The sequence below is a fragment of the Ictidomys tridecemlineatus genome, chromosome 5 (genome assembly GCF_052094955.1).
Source record: "Ictidomys tridecemlineatus isolate mIctTri1 chromosome 5, mIctTri1.hap1, whole genome shotgun sequence".
Lineage (NCBI taxonomy): Eukaryota > Metazoa > Chordata > Mammalia > Rodentia > Sciuridae > Ictidomys > Ictidomys tridecemlineatus.
In genome coordinates this window covers 178,387,194-178,412,105 of record NC_135481.1, presented here as the reverse complement: position 1 = coordinate 178,412,105, position 24,912 = coordinate 178,387,194, and the positions used below count along the sequence as shown (strand labels likewise).

Below are 24,912 nucleotides of genomic sequence, written 5' to 3'. Positions count from 1 at the left end.
CCTTGTCCAGACCCCACCTGTGAATGGAGGAGATTGAGGCGCTCAGTGGCCTCCAATAGTTCCTGCTCTGCCAGCCGCCGGCTGCGTTCGCCCTGTTCCAGGGCAGCCCGCAGCTCCTCCAGCTCTGCAGCCAACAACGCTGTGCGGCGCTCCAGGGCCTGTGCCTGCTCACGGAGCTCAGCAGCCAGCCGCTGCTCCTCATCACGCCCTGCTTGTTCCTCCTTGAGTTGGGCCTGCAGCAGTCGCGTGGCTGCCTGTGCCTCCATAGCCTGGCGGGTGGCATGGCCCAGCTGCAGCTCCAGGTCATTGAGGTCACCCTCCATCTTCTTCTTAAGCCGTAGCGCCTCATTCCGGGCCCGCGTCTCTGCATCCAGGGAGGCCTGCAGGGACTCCACTGCACGCTGATGGTTGCGCCTGTGGGAGGGCAGGCAGAAGGGCAGGCTCGGCTCATGGAGAGGCAGGTGCGGAGCATGCTCTCACAAATGCCTAAGGATTGCTGGAGATATGAACCCTTGGGTAACAATTGTCCCTCCCAGTAGTAAAACCCCTTGGGGCTGCCTATTGTCCACCGAAGCAGGCTCACAGACAGAAGTGAGGTCCTGAGACAGACATGGACTGGATTCTGGCTCTACCCCACTATGTGATCTTGGGACAGTCTTCAGCCTGATGGAGATTTAACCTTTGAAATGGCGAGAACAACCCCAACCTGAGAAAGCCATGATGCAGAGACAGACTAGATGCCTGGGCCATATGCTACCACGGGCATAGCAACACTGCTTTCCACCACTGCTCTGCTCTCAGGAGGCTGGGAGGAGGGGTACAGACCTCAGGTTAGTGCACTCCTCATCCTTTTCTGCCAGCTTTCGATCCACTTCTGCCTTGACCTGGGACAGCTCCAGCTGGATCCGCAGTGTCTTAGTCTCCTCCAGTTCCAAGGCCCCCTGGGAATGCATAGTAGGCAGTATGGGGTTGGGGCCAGGAGTGAGTGTTCAGGAAGCAGGGAGACATAGGTCAGCATCCACCCACCCCTGTAGCCAGTCCTGACCTCAGCCTCCTCCAGTGCTGCCTGCAGCTCACTCTTCTCCCCTTCCAATGCCTTCTTGGCTTTTTCTAGTTCCTGGATGCTCTTCCCGTTGAGGCTGACCTGGTCTGTGAGGTCACTGATCTCCTCTGCAGAATGGAGAGGGTGCTAAGGAGCACCCCTGGGCTAGCACCCCAACCCAGGTCACTTTCTACGCTCCTAATTCCAGTGTAACCCTAAGATGCTTCCAACTCCACGTCCTACCCTGTAGATTCTTGTTCTCCCTCTTGAGTGTCTCCAGAGCCTCAAGTGCCTCCTCGTGGCTATGGCGTAGCCGAAAGAGCTCTGTGCCTAGGCCACGGGCCTCCCTCTGTGCCGCCTCCAGCTCCCGCTGCATCTCCTCCTCCTGTCGCCGCCGCTCCTCCAGGGCCCTCTCCAAGTGCCGCTGCTTCTTGTCCAGTGCAGCAGCTGCTGAGGTTGCCCGCTCCAGCTCCAGAGTCACATCCTCTGACTCCGTCTGCAGCCGCAGCTTGGCCTTCTCCAGTGATGAACACTTGGCATTTGCAGCCTCTACACCCTCTTCTGCCTCCTGTAGCCGCAGGGCCAGCTTCTTTCTGGACCATGGACAAGACAGGGTGTGAACTATGGAGGGAGGAGGCCAGCAGAAGAAGGGCCCTAGTATCTCCCCTTACCCCCTGCTGGCCCCAAGGCACAGGCATAAATGTGGTGATGGCCTAGCCACCGGATGCTCACTTGGCCTCTTCCAGCTCCTCAGTCCTTTGGATGGCATCTGCCTCATACTTGCTCCTCCACTGGGCCACCTCAGCATTGGCCTTGGATAGCAGCCGCTGCATCTCAGCCTGGGCCTCAGCCTCCTCCTCATGCTGTTCCCGTAGGAGGTCACAGTCATGTCGCAAAGCCTGCACAGCATGGGCCAGCGCACTCTTGGCCTGGAGGGACATGGAGGGCCTCAGCATCAGTCCATGCTGATGGCCCCAGCATCCACCTGCCCACTCCACAATCACTGATGCCAGCTCACCTTGCTCTCTTCCTCTAGCTGCCTCCGCAGTTCCTCCAGGCTCTGGGCAGCTGAGGCCTTCCCACGGCTCAGCTGGCTAATCAGAGACTCCTTCTCCTCCAGCAGGCGGCCCAGCTCCCCTACAGACAAAGGGGCAAGCAGGCAGGTCAGGTGGTACCTAGGTCCCACCCAGTGTGGCCCAGCTGAACCCTGACCTCACCATTCTCAGTCTGCAATCGCCCACGCTGGGTGTTCACATCCACCAGTTGCCGCTGCAGCTCCTCCACCTTGATCTTAGCCTCACTTAGCTGATCCTCATAGGCCCTGCACAGTTTCTCTGCACTGGCCTGGAAGCCAGAGTTAGGGGACAAGATGAGTTTGTGCACCTGAGGGCAGGATCTAGAGCTTCCAGTCAGAGACTGGGACCTGGCATCAGGAACTAGAAAGCTAGATATGGGCCCAGGATTCAGGGGAGATCAGAGATTCACCGTCAGGGTCAGGGGTTCTGTTGCTAGGCTCAGAGCTTAACTAAGGTCTTGGAGCGAGAGGGCTGGACCAATCTCAGTGCAAATGGGTCAGGTGGACATTAGGATACTAGATCTGGTGTCAGCCAAGGACAGTCACCAGAGATCAAAAGTTCACAAGTCAAAGTTGGGTGCTGGGTTCAGAATAGGAGAATCATGACCAGTGTCAGTTCAGAGTTCAGGAATCAAAGGCTGAGGTCACAGCGACTATTGGGTCAAGGGTCTGAGGTCAGAATTGGAAGCTGGGTCAAAATGTTCTGGTGCCATCAGAATAGGGATGAGGAACCAGGGTTTGACATCAGGTCTGATAGGGAAAGGTGGAATGCCAGGTTAGTGGGTCCAGGGTCAGATTCAGGGTGAAGGCTGCTGTGGGGTCAGTATTGGCATGGGGTGGCCAGGGGTCAGAAGGTGGAGTCAGCTGCTGGAGTCAGACCTGGTTTAGAGTCAGGATGGGCCAGGGGTCCCAGGTCAGAGTGAGGAAGAAGGTTCATACCTTGCCTCGGGCCAGAGTCTCCACGCTGGCACCCAGATCGTCCACCTCCATGCGCAGCTCGCTCTTCTCCTTTTCCAGCTTTTGCCGTATCCGCTGCAAGCTATCCACCTGTTCTCCCAGCTCAGCTGCACCATCTGCCTGCTTGCGCCGCAGGGCTGCCACTGTGGCCTCGTGCCTCAGTGCCGCTTCCTCCAGTTCCCTCCGGAGCCGGCCCAGCTCAGCCTCGCGCTTGCGGCAGCCCTCACGCTGCCCGGCCGAGGCACCACCAGCTTCCTCGAGTCGTTCACTCAGCTCTTCCAGCTCCCGAGCCGCTTCTGCCCGCTGCTTTTCCACCCGGGCCCTGGCTGCACGTTCAGCCTCCAGCTCTTCCTCCAGCTCCTCCGCCCGTGCCTATGTCAGTAGGTAGGTGGTGACATCAGCTTGGTGGGCCTCTGACCTGGGCCTGGACTAGCTGCCCACCCTCCCCCATGCACCTGCAGCTCCTTGATCTTCTTTTGCAGCTGGGTGCCCAGGAGCTGCTCGTCTTCCACCCGCAGGTTCAGCTGACTCAGCTCTGAGTCCTTCCTGGGATCAGGGGGTGGGATAAGCCAGTTAAGGCCCTGTCATCCACCTGAATGGGGCCCCCCAACCTCCAAGCAACCTCCTCCCCTGAAGCTCTAAGGGCCTCATTCCTGTGCACCTACTGCCCTCATCCCTGAACCACGAAGGGCAGGCCACTACCTCTGCCCTCGTGACCCATTTCTCAACCCCACCCCCCACACTCACTGAACCCCCACAGTAACAGGATTGAGAGAATCCAGAAGGGAAGAACCTGGTCAGGCCCCACACCTACTTCTTGAGCTTCTCCTCCAGCTGCTGCTTGTCCTGCGTAGTATCTGTCACCGCCTCCTGTGTCAGCTTCAGGTCGCCCTCGAGCTTGCGCTTGGCCCGCTCAGTGTCCATGCGCAGCTTCTTCTCCTGCTCCAAGGAGCACTCCAGCTGTGGAGCAGGCAGGGCTCAGCCTCAAGCCAGCCAGTACTTGCCCACCCACCCCACGGCCCTCCGCAGCCCTAACTCACATCCTCCACCTGCTGCTCCAGCCGCAGCTTGGCCTTGGCCAGGGCACTGACACGGTCCTCCTCAGCCTGTAGGTCGCCCAGGGCCTGCTGGTGGGCCTCCTGCAATGCCTTCTTCTCCTTGGTCAGCCGGGCCACTGATTCATCCAATGTGGCCATCTCCTCTGTCAGGTTCTTCACCTGTGCCAGGGCCAGGGTCACCAAGGGGACATCCCTCGCCATACTCTCGTCTCAGCAGCCACCACCCACCAACTGCCCCTTCCAGCTGAGGGGTCAGACAAGTCACTTCACTGTGAGCCTTCCTCAGGCTGAGTGGAGAAATTAATGGGCGAAGATCACTGAGCCCTGAGCACAGTGCACAGCCCAGAGTAAGAGACTGGGCCATGTCAGCTGATTGTGGTGTCCACAGGTATTTGAGCTGTTCCTGATCCTATCCTGGTCTAGTTGTAAGCACCTGTGAGAACCTGAACACGCACCCTCCACCCCCAGCCTCACTTTCTCCGCTGTATAATGAAGTCAGTATGATGTATAATGAAGGCTGTGAGCCACCATTGTGCACATAAGTGATAGAAGCCACATCAGGGGTGTGACTGGGGGTATGGGCTCCTGCTATCCAGGTCTCAAGGTCCTGGCTGAATGAAAATCACTAGCACTTGCAGAGTACCTAGTGTGTGAAGCCCTGTGGAGTATGTTTGGTGAAGGCCATTGACAAGCTGAACCCTCGGCTACCCTAAATGAGGTAAGTTCTGTTAACCATCTGACCGATGAGGAAACGAGGCCCACAGAGGCAGTTACCTGCCCCAGATTACACAATAGAGGACCAACAGAGTCAGGAGGGGGCCTGAGGCTGCCTGGTCCCCATTGGTCCCCAGGCTGAGGCCCTTCCCCACAGCTGACCCTGCCCACACCTTGTTCTCAGTGGCTTGCTTTTCTTTCTCAGCCTTGGCCAGAGTCAGCTCCAGGTCATCAATGTCCTTCTTGAGCTCTGTGCATTCATCCTCCAGCTTGCGCCGGCGAGCCGCCAGGTCGGCGTTCACCTCCTCCTCATCCTCCAGTCGCTCATTCAGCTCCTTCACCTTCGCCTCAAGCTGCACCTTGGACTTGATCAGCAGGTGGCAGCGCTCCTCAGCATCTGCCAGGTTCTCCTGCTCCTGGAGGGGACACAGAGTGAAGCCAAGCTGACGCAGGGCCAGCTGAGGCAGGACCAGCCAGGCCATTTGTTTGTCCATGAGGTTTGACATCCACACTCAGCTGGGCCCTGAAAACCAAGGCCTTGACCTGCTCTTGTTCCTAGTGAGGAGAGGGGCAGAAGTGGCACCATGAAGAAAGTGACATTCCACAGGCTGGGGCAACCCATGGAGTGAGGCCTAAGAAGCACTCTAGGAGGAAAGCCCACTGCCCACACCCACAAGCTGGGCTAAGGCCTCGAGGGGTGGGCTGGGCAGTGTCAGGCATGTGGAGCCCTGCATGGCCGCACAGGGCTCCTGCAGACTGTCCTTGAAGGGGCTCTGTGTTGTCTCCCTGTTTCCTCGCTGCCTGGCTGCATAACCATCTCCGGCACTACTGATGACCACGGGGCTCTCCAGTGCTAGCCTGGGGCTGGCAGCAGCAATACTCAAACTCAGTGCTAAAGGAAGGACAGTTTGTGCTATGTGCCTGGAGAGTTTCCAGACCCTTGGTCCCTACCCTCTGATTAAGGCCCTGTCACTACCACCTGGGTGCCTATGGCCAGATAAGGGAGCGAGGTTCCATTTCAGGGGCAGCAAGGAAGTGAAAGCTGGGGAGACCACTCCTCTGCAGCTTCAGGGGTGAGGGCTTTAGGACACAGGGACAGACAAGGCCTGCTGATGGGGGGGGGGGCCTCATTACATGGCACCTTCAGAGTAGGGAGAAAGACCCAGGTTAAGACCTGAGCATCCAGAGCATTCCAGGGCCACCCTGGATTTGGATTTTGGGGGGTGTTTCTTCAGAGGAGCCTGGGGTTCTCAAAGTGCCAAGAGACACCAAGTCAATAAGGGGACTCCCTCATCCTCTCCCCACCCCACCTCCACTCACTGCCTGTAGCTGCAAGGCCAGGTCATTCTTCTCCTGGGTGACACTGACATGAGTCTCTTCCAGCTCCTGGCGCTTAGCCTCAGCAGCAGCGAGTGCCCCTCGAAGCCCCCGCAGCTCTGCTCGCAGGGCCGCCAACTCCTCCTCAGCCTGTGCTGAGCGCAAGAGTGGCTTCATCTTGAAGAAGAGCTTCATCCATGACCAATTCTTGACAGCGTTGAAGGCACGGATGTTCCACTGGATGGTGAACAGGGCATCCCTGGGGAGAGGCAGCCCCTGTGAAACAGGCCCAGTACTGCCCACTTCAAGGTGTGACTGAAGTTGTTGGAGCATCCCACTAAGACTGTGTTATCACATCTAGTCTTCCTAATGGTCCTGTGGAGTGGGTCCGTACACCTCTGCAAAAGGGGCAAAGACGAAGGGGCAGCCCAAGGCCCCTCAGGCCTGCCTCCAGGAGGTGCTCATGAGCAGCCTCTGCAAGAGTTCAAAGGCAGCAGAGGGGGCTCAGCCACCAGGCTGTGGGGTCTGCCGCCTGGGTGTACTGCCCAGCACTCACTGGCTCTTTACTGGATCTGCCTTTTCTGCTGAGGGGGTAGAGGTAATCACAGCACCTACCTCTTAAGACTGCCTCAAACTTTAGTCAAGAAAATACAAATAAGGTATCTGTCCTGAGGCCTAGAAAACACTGAAAGCCATTCTGACTTCTCCAAGCCCTGACTCCAGTGGTGTGCAGTGGAGTGGCAGGTGCTCTCAAATCTGGAGGCATGGAAATGGAGGCTGGGGGTTGGGGGCACAGAACAGATCCTCACCCCAACAAGCCATAGGAAGGGTAACTTGACCACAAGGCAGCATGACAGGGCTGTAGAGCCTGGTGGTTTTGTGAACCAAAGGACAGTGGTCACACCCACCATCCTGTCCTCATCCCTTGTCTCATACCCACCTGCCTCCCAGCATGCGCTGGTACTCAAGTCTCATGAGGCGACCCCGGCTCCGTGCCTGTAGCAATGTCAGCACCTTGGCCAGGCGCTGATCACGGAGCTCCTCTAGGACACCTAGAAGCCCAGCCTTGAAGAACACCTGGAGGTGGAGGGGACAGCCAGGTGTGACTCCTGCCCAGTGTGACCCCCACACCCAGGGTCAACCCCAATTCCATTGTGCCTGGACCTTGGTGTGGCCAAACTGGTACTGGGTGTGTTCAATGTCCAGTGAGCCCAGCAGCTTCTCTGTGGCCTTCCTGCTGTCCATGAAGGTGTCATCTGGGATGGCACTGGGATTTAGGATGCGGTACCTAGGAAAGCAGAGGAAGGCTGGTGAGGAGAGGATGGGACACAGGCTACTGAGAATGGGGAAGCCAAAGACAGAGAAAGAGACTGGGTAGCAGGGAACCATTCCTTGCCTTTCAGGAGTGGAAGCAGAAGTTCCAGAGAGGCACACTGAACAAGGCGGCAGGGAAAGTAGTGCCACATTGCGGGGCTGGGCACGTTCTGTTTGAAACCCTCAGGAAGTTCTTTAAGAGGATGGAGTTTTGACAAAAGATATCTGCTACTTTTATAATTATTCTAAAGCCAAAAAATTAAAAGGTGACATCCTGTACCACATCACAAAACTGAAAAAATTTTTCTTGAAATGAGTAAGGGGCTAGGCATGGTAGTGTATACCTGTAACCCGAGTGATTCAAGAGCCTGAGGCTGGAAGATTGCAAGTTCGAGGCCAGTTTCAGCAACTCAGTGAGGCCCTATGCAACTTAACAAGATCATCACAAAATAAAAAATAAACAGGGCTGCAAGCCGGGCGTGGTGTGTATGCCTGTAATCCCAGCAGCTTGGGAGGCTGAGACAAGAGGATTGCAAGTTCAAAGCTAGCCTTGGCAATGACGAGGAGCTAAACAACTCAGTGAGACCCTGTATCTAAATAAAATACAAAATAGGGCTGGGGATGTGGCTCAGTGGTTGAATGGCCCTGGGTTCAATCCCTGGTACCAAAAAAATTTTAAAAAGCAAGGATTCCCAGCAAAACCATTTCTTAAATGGATACCTGTACACATGCATAGAGGGCCACGTGGGCTGTAGCCCTTCACTCAGTGGACTCACTAAATAAAGCACACGATTCACTAAACCATGGGATGTTATACAGCCCAAAACAAAATATGATGCAGCCTTATGCTGCTGATAAGGAACAATCTTCAAGACTGGCAGCTACATGAAAAACAAACTGTGTGAGAGCTCCTGCGCCAGCACGGACAGTGTTTGACTGGACATCCTTTACAAATGACTATGTGGATGCCCACAGTTACTTCTAGAAGAGGAAAGAACTCTAGATACTTGTAGTCTAACAAAATCAAATCTATGGAGGGAAGATGGAAGGGAGCTGATGGCAGTGACTGAGCGCTCACTGCATCAACCATCATGAAGTCCAGCTCTCCTGAGCTCCAGAAGAATAAAGCAAACCTCCTCCTTGACTTCTCTTCTGCTGCATACATTTTCAACTTGACATGCTCAAAGCAGAGTTCAAACCATTACCCTGTCACTCCCCAAAATCAAAATGCCCCGCCTTTCATCTTTCATCAACTTCCCAATTGCTCAGGCCCCAAACCTGGGAGGCACCATACTCTTTCCTTTTTCTTCCTTACTCTGTATCCTAGTCATTGTCAAGGCCTGTTGGCTCCATCTCCCATATTTACCCCAAGTCAACTCACTTCTCTCCCCAGGCCCCTCCCAGGTCTGAGCCACCACAGGGAGGCCTGCCCAGCCCCTCACTGTCCCCGGTCTCCTCTTCAGGGACTGGAACAATCATTTATCCTTTAGGCTCTATGAAAGCCTTTCCTGCAGCATCCACCTGGAACTGAAATCAGGGGAGGACAGCAAGGGTGGACTGGAGAAGGAGCCAGGCAGGGCCAAGGGCCACCCACCGCTGCCTGAAGTCAGCATAGAGCAGCCTGTTGGGGAATCCTTGGCGGCAGATGCGGATCCCCTCCAGGACCCCATTGCAGCGTAGCTGGTGCAGCACCAAGAAGGCATCCATGACCCCTGGACGTGGTGGGGAAAAGGGAAAGGTCAGAGGTCTTGGGATCTACTTCAGGTATCACAGAGAATAGTATAGGCCCAAGGTTTGAGGCCTATAAGACCCTGCAAGGTGAGGGGGGAAGACTGGCTTCCCTTCTCCAGTGTCCCCCACATACCCAAGCCAGCTCTGGGGATACTACCTGGGGTCTTGTTCTCGTTGGGGACAATGCAGCGAACAAAGTGGGGCTGTGTGGCCCGCAGGTTGGTCATCAATTTGTTGAGGTTCTCCTGGGAGTGGGGAGAGTGGGGAGAAGGTACAGAAGGCAGAGAACCAGAACTGGATGCCACAGTGGATTGGGGCTGGAGAGGGCTGGGCAGGGGTCCTAAATGTAGGACTGGGAATGCAGTTCAGTAGTAGGGCGTCTGCCTAGCATGCATGAGGCCCTGGGTTCGATCCCCAGCATGCCAAAAAACACATCAGAGGTACCTAAATGTGCCTGCACCTTTGTTCTTTCATTCCTGCTCTTTGTGGCTTGGTCCTCTCCCATCATCACAACCAAAGCCTCCACCCCGCAGATCCCCATCCCTCACAGAGGCCCGTGGCTCCCTCCCCTTTCCCCCAGCCCTGCCCAGGCAGCTTGGGGACGGGTAGCAGCACAGACTTGCTGTGATGTTCACGTGGAGAGGAGTTAAACATCACTGCAAGTCTTAACAGCCACCCGCCCAGGGCGCAGGGGACATGGCGGGGAACAGAGGATAGGCTGGAGGCTGGTGAGGGTGCGGGTTTGCACAGGGCCTACTCTGAGCCTCACCTTGTGCAGCTGGGACACCGTCTGGAATGATGCTGCCTTCTTGCGCTTCTCTTTCACCCCAGACTTTGGGGGCTCAGCTATTGAGAGACATGAGACCCAGTCACACACTCCAGAGAATGCCACTCTGTGGGCCCCTGTGGGAATGAAAAACTTGTCCCTCAGTACTCACTGGAGCAAGAGCCTGCATAGTTCTCATAGAGGGTGGCCAAGAGCCTGTTCTGTGACTTTTGAAATATGGGGACCACAGTCTCATTCAAGGGATCCTTGTTTTTCTCCAGCCAGCCCACAATGCTGTAAGGCACCTAGCAGAGGCAAGATGGGTGCTGAGCCAAGGCATGGGAACCCTGAGGAGGGCATGGCTGAGGGCTGCGATTCCAACAGGTACCTACCACGCCTGCATAGTGGACCACCTCAAAGTGGGCCTGGTACTTGCGCTTCTTGTCAGGCCGAGGCTGCTGGAAATTGGGTGATTTCCCTGCATGGTTGTCATAGAGCTTGGCCCGGAAGCTGGCATCAGAGGCCTTGGGGAACATGCACTCCTCCTCCAGGATGGACAGGATGCCCAGCGGCTGGGGACAGGGAACAAACTTGAAGCTCCAGTCCATCCTGGCTGAGCTGGACCCCTGTTCCCCAGACCACCTCCCTCTAGGAAGGCATTTCAGCCCAACCCATTTCAGATCCCACCTCCACCCCACAGATCCCCATCCCTCACAGAGACCAGACCCACTACTGGGAGCCCCACCTCCTAAGAGAGAAAAATAAAGTGTGAGTGTTGGCTTCTAACCGACTTATGCACAATTTACAACAACTGAATTTTGTTTGCTCATGATGTATATAAACCCAAACTGGCATCTCAGCTCCTCAACATCCATGACTCACACATTCTCATATGCAAATACATAATAAAAACCAGAGGCCACCAAGTTCACATGGCTTCCTCACTATCTGTGGGGACCTTATGCCTCACTAAACTTCAGCTTCCTAACCTATTAAATGGGAAAATGATTATCTTTAATGCCGATATAACAATAAAAGAAATCAATCATCAAAATGCCCAACAGTTGGGGATTAAATGAGAATCATGTGCTCCAGGACCTATTCTGTACAACAATATTCAAAATACATGTTCAGAGGAAAAGTAAGATATGAACTGAGTTTGTATCCATAAAGAAAGTAAATACTCAGGACAAAGGATTTGGAGGAAATTAACTCAAGGGCCAAGACAGGCTGTATTAAGTTGGAGGGAAACATTTTTAACTTTTTATTTATTTTGTTTTTTAAAAAATATTTTCAGTTGTAGATGGACACAATACCTTTATTTTGTTTATTTCATTTTTTTATGTGGTGGTGAAGATCAAACCCAGCGCCTCACACATGCGAGGCAAGTATTCTACCATTAAGCTACAGCCCTAGCTCTTACCCTTTTATTTCTAATATTTATTTCCAAATTTAATTTTACTCCATTCGAAACAATGGGGAAATATATAATGTTTCATAATTAAGTAAACATGGAAATACTCTGTCCTGCGCAGGGCAATTCTGAGGACCCCGTGAAATTTTGGCTGCAAAATTATGTGCACCCAGGGTGGGTGTCATTGCCAACAGACTTTCATACTCGTGTTGCTCACACAAACCAACATGGATTCACATCCAATGCAGCACACCTACGCAAACTTTCCCACTCATATCTAAGTACACAGTCACAATCACACATGAATATGCTTACTTCAATGCAAAACTGCTCACGCACACTTACACAGGCTTTCTCACAAACAAGCACACACTCCCCTCCTTCCAAATTTAATTTTACTCCATTCGAAACAATGGGGAAATATATAATGAGGCCCCACCTTCTCAATGAGGTCAATGCAGGGCTGCAGGTCAAGGCCAAAGTCAATGAAGACCCAGTCAATGCCCTCACGCTTGTACTCCTCCTGCTCCAGCACAAACATGTGCTGGTTGAAGAACTGCTGCAGCTTCTCATTGGTGAAGTTGATGCACAGCTGCTCAAAGCTGTTGAACTGTGAGAGGGAGGCGGGCTCAGCTAGGGGATACAGAGGAACACACACAAGCTCGCCCTGCCCCCTCCCACCCACAGTGCCTCGCCTCAGAGAGAACAAAGCCAGGTGTGTGGGCCTATTCTCACCTCAAAGATCTCAAAGCCAGCAATGTCCAGGACCCCAATGAAGAACTGTCGGGGCAGCTTTGTGTCCAGTGTCTGGTTGATCCGAGACACCAGCCACCGAAACAGCCGGTCATAAGTGGCCTTGGCCAGAGCCCCCACAGCAAACACCACCTGGGGGGAAGAAGACTGGGCTGGGACCCGGTAAGGAGGGGATCCTGCCCAGCTGTCTCCAGGTGGGCCTCCACTCACCTGCTCCACACTCTGCCCCTTGGTCACATACTCATTCCCTACACGCACCCGGGGGTGCAGAAGGCCCTTGAGGAGGTCCCCACTGCTGACGCCCATCAGGTAAGCAGCCTTATCAGCACCTGGGAGGGCACAAGCATTGGATAAGAAAGGAGGACGACAACAATGTGGGCACTTGGCTCTACTGCCTCAGCCTGGGGTTAGGAGAAGGGTGGGAAGGGTTAAGTTCAGGGCCAGCACAGGGTCAGCCTCAGGAGGGTAAGGGTCTGGAGTTGAGTCAGGAGCACATAAGACTTAGGTCAAAGGTTGTGAACAAGAGTGAGGGCTAAAGATCACATAGGTCATGGTAATAGGGTCAATGTGAAGGCCAGGTCAGACCAGGGTCAGGGCCCCCTCACTCTCAGTGCCATCAGCCTCAGCCTGCTCCTCTCGCTGCTTCTGCTTGAACTTCATGTTGCCAAAGTGCAGGAGGGCACCCACGATCTTGTAGCAGGCACACTTCTCATCCACACTGAAGCCCAGGATGTCCATGGCATGCTAAGGGTATAGGGAACACAGAGGGTTCAGAGAAGTCGGGGCCCCTCCAGGGTCCCTAGGCACCGCCTGCTTAGAGTGCTCCCTGATCCCTACCCAGCCCACACATTCATGAGGCCCCACAGCACAGGCACTCTGCTCAGCTCCCCTGCCCAACAGCCCATACGTCTGTGGCGATGAGTTCCTCTCCATCGTCCATATTATCCACGGTGATGACACCCTGGCTGCAGAAATGGTAGTCGTAGGGGTTCATTGACAGAAGCAGCATATCTGTGGGCACAGGGAGCAAAGGGCAGATCAGGCTACATCCGCCAGGCTGCTCTCCCTCCCCGATCCCAGCATGACAGACCTTAGGGGGTCCAGCCAGCAGCAGTCTAGGGCCCTCCCAGGATTGGCCTAGAGCCTGTTTCTGATCCCCAACCCCATACCTTCTTTTTATTTGTTCAGTTTTTTGTTTGTTTGAGTACTAGAGATTTAACCTAGGGCCTTGTGCTTGTTAGGCCAAGAGCTCTACCATGGGGCTACACCCCAGTCCCTTTTATTAGTTTTGTGTGCGTGTGTGTGTGTGTGTGTGTGTGTGTGTGTGTGTGTGTGTTTTAATTTGGGGGTATTCTCTTTATTTATGTTTCACTGAGGAATGAACCCCAGTCCCTCATGGCCATCCCTCTGGCCCAAATTCCTAGTGCCGGGACACAGGGAAGACCAGATTCTGCCCTCAAGGAGCTTATAAAGGAGGGAACTTATGAATGGTCACTGGGTCCACTGAGGCATAGATCAGGGGACTTTAATCTCAGGAGGGACTTCAGTTTCTCACAACACTGCCAGGACAATGGAACTATGAGGCCTGTTGCCGGCACAGGAAAGAGAGAACTCGGTAATAACCAGAAGGCCCAGAAAGGAGTGAGGGACAGAACAGGCTCTAATACCCAGGAGGGAACAGCCATCCCAGGGGCTGGCCTGCTGGGGTCCAGGAAGGGCCAGGGAGTCCCTTTGGGTTATGACTCCTCCCCTCCATCCCTGGCCCTCACCCTGAAGCTCTGGCTTCTTCCCAGAGAGGATCTGGTAGTAGATGTGGTAGCCACGCTCACCAGGCAGTTGGAAGATCACTCGAGATTTCTCTAGGAGATCTGAAGAAAGGGACACTGACCTTCCATCTCCTACACCTCCCCAGAGCAGACACTCCGAGGGGACAAGGGATAGGGAGGAAGTGACAGTGAGGCACAAGGGGTGTGTAGGGTTGCTGTGTCCACACACAGGTCTGCATGTGTTGGGAGGGTCTCTCTCCGTCAGCGCCTGTGTCACTCTGTGGGATGTGTGTCTATTTGCACCTGTGTATCTCTGGCCAGATGCATGAATGTGTGTTCTCATGAGTGGGTGTGTGAACATGTGTGTCTGTGTATGGATTTCTATTTGTGGTGGTTAGTCTGGGTGTGCTTATCTATCAGATTTGACATGCATCCAAAGCAGTCAGCACAAGGACTCTCCTGTGGTGTGAACCATTTGTGTGGCCCAGGCATGGTGTCTGGGTAACTGGACTGCGTCAGAATGAGCAACCACCCAGAGAGGTGTTAGGAGCATCCCAGCAGGTTTTCTGGAAGGGTGGGAGACATGTCGACATGAGGCTAAGGCAGGAGGAACAGAGGGCAGGCGTACCCTATCAGGGGCCATGGACAGGGCAGGGTGCAGGCAGAGGCCAAATCACAGTGGCCTTACTGGCTAAACAAGGATTTGGGTCTCCACCTTCAGATAACAGGATTGGGGGAAGGTTTTGAAGCAGGAACAGGTTAGGATCAGAGAGACTGCGGCTGGAAGACCAAGCAGAGGAGTGAGGCTGGGAGCCCCTAGGGAAGCTGGTGTGACATTGTGGTGAAAGTAGGGTGGCCTGAAATGGACAGTGGTCTGATGATGGAGCAAAATACCTAGGACAGGTGGAGCCCAGTGGACTTGAGAGGGATGCTAAGTCTGAGTGGAAAGGCTCAAGCCAGCTCTGTCCCTCCCCACCCCACCCCTCCTCTCACCCGGACTCACAGCTGTCAATATCCGCAGAGGCCAGCTTCCCAGAGGGACCAAAGTGAATGCGGATGAACTTGCCCTGCAGGCAGAGGGGCTGCCCTGAGCCAAGGGGCTTAGCCGGTGTTGTCCAACCCACTGAAGCTCCCACCACAGGGATCCTCCTGGCTGCTGATCTTCCTCTACCCCCAGCCACCCATCACCCACTCCCATCGCAGCCACTCACAAAGCGGGAAGAGTTGTCATTCCTCAGGGTCTTGGCATTGCCAAAGGACTCCATGGCAGGGTTAGCCTCAATGATTTGATCCTCAAGGGTGCCCTAGTGTGGGGCAGGGATGAGGGATCTGTCAGTCCGGGGCCTGCTGACTGGGAAGGCAGGGCAGCCCATGGACCCTCTGGCTGTGAAGGGGGGTCCTCAGGACCTCATCATTGTTGACCCCTCACAGTGGCCCCCATACTTACCCCAGTCTTTGTTGCCAGAAATTGCTGGATGTGGGGAGAAGAAATATAATATTAGAGGATGTGAGGTCTCACCAGGTGTTGGGGGAAGGAAGAGTTAGGAGGACAGTGAACGTTAGTCACCAAATATTCACAACAGTGAATGCAGCTCCCCCCCGCCCCGCCCCATAGCTTGGCTCCCTGGGCTGTTAGGAGGATGTTAGAAAGGCTAAGTGGGCACAGTCCTAGCTAGCAGCTTCAGGCAGGGGCTGTATTAGGGTCTCCTCCTCACAGCCCATTCCCTCCCCTGTCCAGAATTCCCTCATTTTCCATGCCTATGCAGTGCTGCCCGTCCCAAGCCCTAGGGGCTCCTGACTAAAATCTACTCCACTTCAGAGGCCAGCCAAAGTGCCCCCTCCTGCAGGAAGGCCTCCCTGATGCTCTGTGGTGGGGAGAGACCACTTTCCTGCTCTGAACCTTCTTACCCTAACCTCCTGATGACCCTTCTATACACTTCTTTGTACTGTGATTAGGTGTGTTTTTATTATATTTTCTACATCTATTATTATTCAAAATGGCCCTACCAGGCACACATTATTAGCCCTAATTTGCAAATGAGGAACCTAAGACCCAGAACTGGGAGCTGATCTGCCCAAGTGGGATGGCAGAGTGAGCCAAACCGGCATCCTGCCTCCCTCAATGCCTACAATTATTGTGTTTCTCACCCAGAGGAACTTAAGGAACTGAGCCATGCTCCCCTCCCCTCCTAGCTCATCCTTCTCTCCCCTACTCTGGATGTCACAAGCCTAGGAAGCAAAAGAGAAGAAGGAAGGGATGAATTCTAGAGAGAGCAGATATGCCAAAAGGGACTTTGGGGGTCATTCATTCACTTATTCGCCTCCAGGGAGCCCAAGACTTTAAAATGGCCCCAAGGGTCAGGCATGGTGGGGCACACCTGTAATCCCAGTGGCTTGGGAGGCTGAGGCAGGAGGATAGTGAGTTCAAAGCCAGCCTCAGCAAAAGGGAGGCCCTAGGCAACAACCCTGTCTCCAAGTAGAATACTAAATAGGGCTGGGATGTGGCTCAGTGGTTGAGTGCCCTTGAGTTCATTCCCCTGTACCCACTCAAAACAATGCCCCCAAAGACACTGGCGGGAAGGAGGCAGAAGGAAATTGCAGGTCCCCCCTCTCCACACCTTCCATCTAGTATCTGTATCAGGGCTCCCTCCAGGATGGTTTAGCCAAATAAGGAGGAGAAGGGAGAGGGCAGATACAGTTCCCACGTCCTGTGGGTGGCCTTCCTTCCATCTCCCTTGTCTGTCCATTTATCCTGGATTCCTTTCTGCCAGGTGCTCCCTGCCCCCAACGCAGTTAGTCCTTACCAGCTCTGGCCTTTCTCTGCCTCTTTCCTACTGCTGGACCTACCTACCCAACTTTCTGTAGATCTCCCCAAAGGCCTTTTGGGGGTTTGGAAAACAGGGTAGGAAGGGATGGAAGAATACCAAAAAGTCAACAGCAAAAAACAAAAACAACAACGGCCACAACCAAAAAACAAAACAAAGGTCAAAAACCAAGAAAATAAAATGGGGGAAAAAAGAAAAGGAAGGAATAAAAAGTAGAAAAGAAGAAAAAAAGAAAAATGCCCCAGAATAAAGCAAGGCTCAACAGGACCGGGGGTGGAGGCTGTGCAGGAGGCCTTGGGCTTCCGGAAGGAAAAGGCAGCCCATTGTGGGGTCGATGTGTGGGGGTGAGGGGAGAGCCTCAGACTCTGAACAGCTGGCCCCTGAGCTAGGAGTCGAAGACAAGACAAAATTAAAAAAAAAAAAAAAAAAAAAAAAAAAAAGACCCACCTCCTTTGTTTAAGAAATTTCTAAAGACCTTAGAGTACCACAGGTCACAAAATCATTGAGAACACCCAGTACCTTCTGCTCTGGCCACTGAACGTCTGTGTCAAGCCTGTTCCCTCTGGCAGCAGGTAACTGTTTGGGGTGTGAGAACAATGATTTCATAGGAAAAACACCTATTTGATAAGCCCTTTCAAAATATGAATGTCACAATGAAAGAAAAATCGCACACAAAAAAGTTTAGAAACAGTATCATAGCACAGCTCGTCCGTGTTACAGAAGGGAACGTTGTGGCAGGTGGGTATGAGGCCAACATAGTGTCACAGGTGGCCACAAGTTTTTCAGGTTAAGCCTTGCTCAGGCCAGAGACTCCCACCAAGGTGAGAGGCTCAGGCAGGGCCGGGAACTCTGGGGAGTCAAAATTTTAAAAAGGAAAAAAAAAAAAAGAAAGAAAGAGGGAGAAAAAAAAAGAAGAAGAAGAAGAAGAAGAAGGGAAGAAAGAAAAGAAAAGAAAAAAAAAAGCGAGAAGCAGTGGGAATCTGTGCCCAAGTGGGCGAGTCTTACGGCCTTCTTGCCTGGCCCGTCTCCCAGGGCTGCGACGATGGCAAAGTACTGAATGACCCGCTTGGTGTTAACCGTCTTACCGGCCCCAGACTCTCCGCTTGGACAACACAAACACGAGTCACCAATGCCCATCTGGCCTAGTTCCCCCAGCCCCAATGCCCTATCCTATGATACCCTTCTCTCCTTCCCCCATCACTCAACACCCAACTCAGCACCCCCAAATCCAAACCCTCAGGGAAAGATCAACCCTCCCGGTGCTTAAGCAAGCCAGCAGCCCATTCCTGTGAGAGGACATGCATGAGGATGCCTCAGTCCACTGAGCACTAACTTAGCTCCAGGGGCTAGGCCAAGTACTTGACCTCCACTGGCTTAGTTAAGCCTTAGAAAAGAAACCCTGTAGACAGGCACCATTATCATTTTATGCATAAGGAAATGGGCCCCAGAAGTTCTGGACTGTCTCTGCTGTGTGCCACGCACATGTATCGACTCACTGACTCATTATTCTACAAGGAAGGTAGGATTGTTCTATTTTTATTGGTGAGGCTCAGAGGCCCAGGGCACAGAGCAGGAAATGGAAACATGAGAGCCCGAATCCAGGTCTATCTGGTTTCAAGGCCTCTGCTCTTAACTACCAGGCTGCAAGTTTTTGCATGTGTGTGTGCATGTGTACACACAGACACTGTCCGTATTGGCTTGGCTGGACATGAACCCTATATGTAGGAAATCTACCACCTTCCTTTACCTTCAAAGGAAGAAGAATCAGATACAAGGAAATGATGAGGATGAGGAAGGGGAAAGGAAATCCCTGTTTCTCCCCCTTTTCTCTTGAAAATTAGAACCCCCAAAGGATCAAGGTGGGAGATTCTGGGCCTAGGGAGAGGCAGTACTGGAGCTGGGCATCCAGAAAGGCTCAGGTCTGATTTAGCTTCAGCTGGCACACTGGCTCCAGGTGGCAAAAGCCCTGCCCTTAAGCACCCTGGATTCAAAGCTGGGAAATAATTTTGGTTCTGCCCCCTTCCTGAGTACTTCCCACCCCACCCCACCCCACCCCCGCAGCCCCACACTCACGTGATCAGCATGGACTGGTTCTCCCTGTCTGGAAGAAAGGAGAGGGTAAGAAAAGTCAGCCAAGGAGGGACACCTGGCGTGTTGGGGCGGTGTGGGGTGGGCAGCCCCCAACAACCCAGGACAAAACCAAGGACAGGTCTAATCTGGAGAGGCGCATGGCTGCGCTAGTCTCCTACAGCATCAGAGGAGGGCAGTGCAAGAGGAGGGAAGGGCGTCCTCTACAGAGGCCTCCCTGGGGCTGGGGAGAGGTCTTGAGCGGAGGAGAGGAGTGGAGGCAGCCCTTACTGCGCAGCATGTCGTTGTAGGCGTTATCGGCCACTGCATAAATATGAGGCGGGGCCTCAGAGCGGCGCTTTCCCTTGTAAGCGGCCACAACTGAAGCCGTGTAGACAGGGAGCCATTTGTAGGGGTTGATGGTGACACAGAAGAGGCCCGAGTACGTCTGAGGAGACAGTTTATAGGTAGGGTTTTGTTTTAGGGGTACAAATTCACATTCCCAGGCACCATTCCCCAAAACACCATGACCCCTGCAATATTCAAGGAGCTACTTGAGGCCACATCCTCTTGGCTGTCTGGGCCCTGCGCAGACCCTTCTCCCATCCTCAGGTCCGCCCCCAGCTGGTGACTCCGCCTCCACAGGGCACAGCTGAACCTCCTGCCTCTCAGTAGTTACAGCTGCACGCCTGTGGTCCGCGCCCTTGGATTTGCCTCCACAGCACTAGGACTCCACCCCGCCCTACCTGCGGCCACCTTTCCTTCTGCCTAGGCTGTTCCCCAAGCGCAACCTCTGCCACTACAGTTTGGCCCCTACAGCCCCAGAGCCATCCTTCCAGCCCACCTCTAGCCACAAGCATTGGCAGCCCCACCCCAGCCCACGGCTCACGTAGATCATCCAGCGAGCATAACGCTGGCGCAGGTTGTGCAGCACCGAGGCCTCATTGAGGTGTGTCATCATGGCCATGTCCTCGAGTAAGTCGAATCGGGGTGGGTTCATAGGCTGCAACTCGGTTTCCCGTACTGTCAACACCTGCCAAGAAGGTGTGTCACAGCAAGCAAATCTACTGACCCTACCTCTTAACATTCTCAGACCCCAAAGTATGGATCCCAAGGGTCAGGAGCTTTGTCACCAAGAAGAGAGGGACTAATCTCAGGAAAAGGTAAGCTGAACCTTCTGGTCTTTGGTCTCCACGTTGACTCTGCCCCCGGTAGCCTCTGACTTGACCTCGGCCTCCACATAGGCATCCTGTTCATCTGGCACCCAGACCCGCTTCTTTCCTAGGTGCCAGAAAGATCATTGGGCTTAGAGAGCTGCTTGAGCACCTCCAAGGGTTCAGGTGGGGTTCCCAAGACTGTTCATAGAGTTGTACCCCTCCCAGAAGCTACTCCACCAGATCTCCAAAGATGCCCTGATGGGATGTAACAGTCTGGGAAGCACATGTGCTTCAGCCCTATTTGCCCTACAACTGGGGGAAATCCTCATTCTCTCTAGGCCCATTCCCTCAAATGCAAAATGTCATGAGGCTTTCCTAAGGTCCTATATAAAGCAGCCCCTCAAAATCAGGTACATAACTTCCAGGAGGTTCCTGCCTTCCCCATTTCATTTATGACTCAGGTCTAACTGTCCTATACTTTGTTGACACCTCTTTCCAGCTGGTCTCAGAGCTTTGGGTAGCACAGATTTTGTAGTAGTTAAACACATGGACTAGGGTTGCAGACTGAAGGTTCCCTTCCCTTCTACTTCTAGCCAAGAGAATCCTTCAGGACCATCTACTTAACTTGAAGGCCCCAACACAACATAATGCAGACTCATTTGTTTAAAAAAAAAAAAAAGGCTTCTTTAACAATTCAAGGTAGCAACAGCAGAATGCTAAATCAAGCAGCAGACCCTTCTAAGCTCCGTCCCCTGTGCAACCAGAGGTTACACACCCTTAAAGCTGTCTCTGGCCCTGTCCCCCCCACCCTTCCCCGTTGTCGAGAAGATGCATACAAAGTCATCTGCTCTGGACCTGGCTCACAATAAGCACTCGATACGCATTGCCTATTGTTATTATTGTCCTATGAGCAATCCAAGTCATAAATAGTAGTCTTTATTTCTGTCTCTAACAAACAGTGACTTTGGCTCTGTGGAAAGCACTAAAAATAAGATCAGCATAGGTTTTGTAGACATGTTGGGGACATCAGCACACATGCTACTGGTCTCATCTCAGAGGCCTCAAGTTCCAGCCTGAGACTTCACAAACTACAGCTCCAGGAGGCAGGTGGTATTATCCCATTTTATAGAGAGACAAATTGAGGCTTGCTGATAGACACACAGTGATGTACACATGATCCCTAGGACTTTAGCCTCTAAGACCCGGAATCTGAGGGCCAGGTCCAGAGCTAAGGCTGTTAGCCAAAGTGCCACTTCAGCCCCAACTGGAGTGCCACTCCTCTCCATTCCTGATCTGAGTTCAGAAAGGCTTCTCTGAGGCTGTATCTATCCACCCTGCCCCCCAGCCTTCACTCACCATCCCACGGGACAGTGTGCACCTTCATCAGCTCCTGATAGCCCTGGCGGAGGTAGCGGGCAGACTCTCCAAGTTCGCTCACATCCATCATGGCAGTAAGACGTGGAGACAAAAGGCCTGGAAATCTGGGGAGTTCAAGGCGGTCCTAGGCAGTAGGCATTGGAATATGGCAGTGACCAGGAAACTGAGGGACCAAGGGCCCCACACTGGCAGGACCCTCCAACCCAGAAGGCCTGATACTAGGTGACTCCCTGGGTGAGCCCCCCAAACACACACACACACACACACACACACACACACACACACACACACACACACCCTCTCAAATACTACAGCATCCTCTCCTACAGATATGGAAGATCTTTATCCACCCGTGGGAAATCTTGCCTGCCAACCATCTGGCTCCAACCCCAGCCCTGGTCACCCACCTCAGCACCACAGTGAGGGCAGGGAGTTGTGCTACCCCTTTTATTGCTGCCGTCAAGGTCACTGGAGGAGAGCTATGTCAGCAATCTCCACGTGTCACAGCCCCCCCAGCCTGGCCACAGGACACAAAAGGCAAATTCCCTTTTATCTCCACCAGCATGGCCCCTGGGCTATTTTTACCTCCCATTGTCAGGGGATCACAAAAGCAGAGAGAGACACTCCACTCAGAGACAGGGAGGCTGGGATTCAGAGACTGACAGGGGCAGAGACAAGGCAGTGGGGAGCTCAGAGATGGAGACTGAGTTACAGAGAATCTGATACACCCACAGAAAGACCCTCACCCTCAGAAACAGAGAACAAACAGACTTAGAGAGGGGAACCACAGAACGCCCTCTGAGGCCATCTACTTCCATTCTCCTTACACATCCAGGGATGCAGAATCCCAGAGAAAGAACACTGGCCAAGCCTCACAAATCAGCAGAGACAGATGCAGTAGAGAAACCGAGAGTGAGACATCCCTCTCCAGGACCTGGACACTGTCTCTTGTTGCCCTGCTTCTGTCTCCTCTCTCTGAGGGGACCTAAGGGAAATCATGTAGGAAGAAAACCAGCCCTGGGCCACAGAGTAAAGGAATGATTGAGCTGAAGAGGAAGCAAACCCAGGAAACTTAGACCAATTAGGAACCCCTTCATATTCCGACAGTCAAGATTCAAAGGAGTCAGGCCCACACCCATAATTCCAGTGACTTGAGAGGCAAAGGTAGTAGGATCTTAAGTTCAAGGCCAGCTTTAGAAACTAAGCAAGATCCCGTCTCAAAAAATAAAAAAGGCTGTAGATGCCATGTGTGGTGCACATGCTTGTGATCCCAGTGACTTAGGAGACTGAGGCAGGAGGATTGCAAGTTTAAGATCAGTCTTTGCAACTTAGCAAGCCCTAAGCAACTTAACAAGATCCTTTCTCAAAATGAAAAATAAAAAGGGACTGGGTGTGACTCAGTAGTTGAGTGCCCCTGGGTTCCATCTCCAATACTGCAAAAAAAAAGAAAGAAAGAAAAAGAAAAAGAAAAGAAAAAAAGAAAAAGATTCATAGGTATATCTGCCATTCTGACTGGCATGAGATGTAATCTTAGTTTGATTTGCATTTCTTTAATTACTAGAGATGTTGAATATTTGTTGATTGAATGTATATCTTTTTCTGAGAAGTGTCTGTTTAGCTGCTTAGTCTATTTATTGATTGGGTTGTTTTTGTTTGTTTGGTGTTAAATTTTTTGAGTTCTTTATATGTCCTGGAGATTAGTGCTCTTTATGACGTGCATGTAGCAAAAATTTTTTCCCCAAATGTAGGCTCTCTCTTCACCTTATTGTTTCTTTTGCTGAGAAGAAGCTTTTTAGTTTGAGTCCATCCCATTTATTAATTCTTTTTTTAATAGTTTTATTTTATTCATTTTTTATATGGTGCTGAGGATAGAACCCAGGGCCTCAAATGTGCTAGGCAAGTGCTCTACTGCTGAGCCACAACCCCAGCCCACCGATTATTAATTCTTGATAAAAAAAATTTAGCTGTTGATGGACCTTTATTTTATTCATTTATTTATATGTGGTGCTGAGAATCAAACCCAGTGCCTCACACATGCAAGGCAAGTGCTCTACCACTGAGCTAAAACTCCAAGCCTAATTTTTTGTTCATATTTATTTTTTAGTTTTTGGTGGAAAACAAACATCTTTGTTTGTTATGTGGTGCTGAGGATCGAACCCGGGCCGCATGCATGCTAGGTGAGCGCATGCTAGGTGAGCGCGCTACCGCTTGAGCCACATCCCCAGCCCCAGGCCTAATTCTTTTTTTTTTTTTTTTCAGAGTAGAGATTAGAAATTTATTAAAGGACAGAAGAAAAGACTTCTCCCGGAGGAAGAAGGGGACCCAAAAGGTGGAATCCGTGGAAGTGCGGTTGTTTCCCCTTTTTATAGTTCTTTCAGTGATGGAATGTAGGTTGGAAGGCCCCAGGGGTGGGACACAGGAGGGCCAAAGAAGTAGTCTGAGCAGGAAGGACTTCATTATCACTTCTTTGTGATGGGCTCATTAACATTTCTTTGGGATGGGCTGTCTTCAAATCTGTTGGGGGCTGTTCATTAATACTTCCAGGTGGACTTTGGCCTAGGCCCTTTTCGGAACTTCATTAACATTCCATGAGTTGTCCTGTGTTTTCCCTGAGTCATTCCCAGCATGGCCTCCATTTTAGATTTCACTCGGTATTAGACCCGATTTACCTAACTACCTAACTTTAAATCTGGCTTCATTCCCCCCTCTAATTTGGGAACTCCTTACTGCTGTAAGGAAAGGGGGCGAAGAAAATCTTTCTGGCTTCTTCAGGCTGACAAAAGGGGCGATGTCGGGGCAAGCAGTTTGGAGTCCCCTTTAAAAATATCAGGTCTATCGAGTGGTCCATGCTAAAAGTCCAATTGAGAAGTAATAGGCTAGAGGGCCATTCAAGTGATGGGTGGTCTCGGTGTAGAATATCTCGGTGGGACCTCCAATATGTTACCGCTGTTGACCGGTGACGAGTTCTTGCTCCCCGATGTTGAAGAATAACACCAAAGAAGCACGCCGAGGCAAGGTCAGAGTAGAGATTAGAAATTTATTAAAGGACAGAAGAAAAGACTTCTCCCGGAGGAAGAAGGGGACCCAAAAGGTGGAATCCCCCTAATTCTTGATTTTAAGAATTACAGACAACATGGGCTGGGGAGTGACTCAGTGGTAGAGCGCTTGCCTAGCATGTGTAAGGCACTGGGTTCGATCCCCAAACCACATAAAAAAACCTAAATAAACAAAATAAAGATATTATGTTCATCTATAATTGAAAATATTTTTAAAAATACAGACAACAATAAATGTTGGTGATGATATGGGGGGAAAAGCACACTCATACATTGCTGGTGGGACTGCAAACTGGTGCAACTAGTCTGGAAAGCAATATGGAGATTCCTTGGAAAACTTGGAATGGAACCACCATTTGACCCAACTGTCTCACTCCTTGATCTATACCCAAAGGACTTAAAATCAACATACTATAGTAATGCAGCCACATCAATGTTCATATAGCTCAATTCACAATAGCTAAATTGTGGAAGCAACCTAGATGTCCTTCAATAGATGAATAGATGAGAAAAATATTACTCA

The 24,912-nt window shown here is 52.2% G+C and overlaps 1 protein-coding gene across 1 annotated transcript in view; it reads right to left on the bottom strand.

Annotated features, from left to right (window-relative positions):
• Positions 1-24,912, bottom strand: part of Myh7b (myosin heavy chain 7B) — a 44,267-nt gene that overhangs the window by 1,630 nt on the left and 17,725 nt on the right. The window contains 36 exon segments of the mRNA XM_005329898.5: positions 18-414; positions 826-941; positions 1,046-1,170; positions 1,286-1,635; positions 1,775-1,971; positions 2,061-2,179; positions 2,260-2,386; positions 3,057-3,446; positions 3,530-3,620; positions 3,889-4,034; positions 4,115-4,291; positions 5,020-5,262; positions 6,167-6,422; positions 7,104-7,240; positions 7,328-7,451; positions 9,072-9,189; positions 9,366-9,453; positions 9,978-10,054; positions 10,147-10,279; positions 10,367-10,546; positions 11,828-11,998; positions 12,124-12,273; positions 12,352-12,470; positions 12,747-12,885; positions 13,049-13,152; positions 13,911-14,009; positions 14,911-14,974; positions 15,119-15,211; positions 15,355-15,378; positions 17,738-17,834; positions 18,806-18,833; positions 19,091-19,247; positions 19,689-19,832; positions 19,974-20,080; positions 21,313-21,429; positions 21,432-21,457. Coding sequence (XP_005329955.2) covers positions 18-414; positions 826-941; positions 1,046-1,170; positions 1,286-1,635; positions 1,775-1,971; positions 2,061-2,179; positions 2,260-2,386; positions 3,057-3,446; positions 3,530-3,620; positions 3,889-4,034; positions 4,115-4,291; positions 5,020-5,262; positions 6,167-6,422; positions 7,104-7,240; positions 7,328-7,451; positions 9,072-9,189; positions 9,366-9,453; positions 9,978-10,054; positions 10,147-10,279; positions 10,367-10,546; positions 11,828-11,998; positions 12,124-12,273; positions 12,352-12,470; positions 12,747-12,885; positions 13,049-13,152; positions 13,911-14,009; positions 14,911-14,974; positions 15,119-15,211; positions 15,355-15,378; positions 17,738-17,834; positions 18,806-18,833; positions 19,091-19,247; positions 19,689-19,832; positions 19,974-20,080; positions 21,313-21,429; positions 21,432-21,457 — 5,230 coding nt within the window.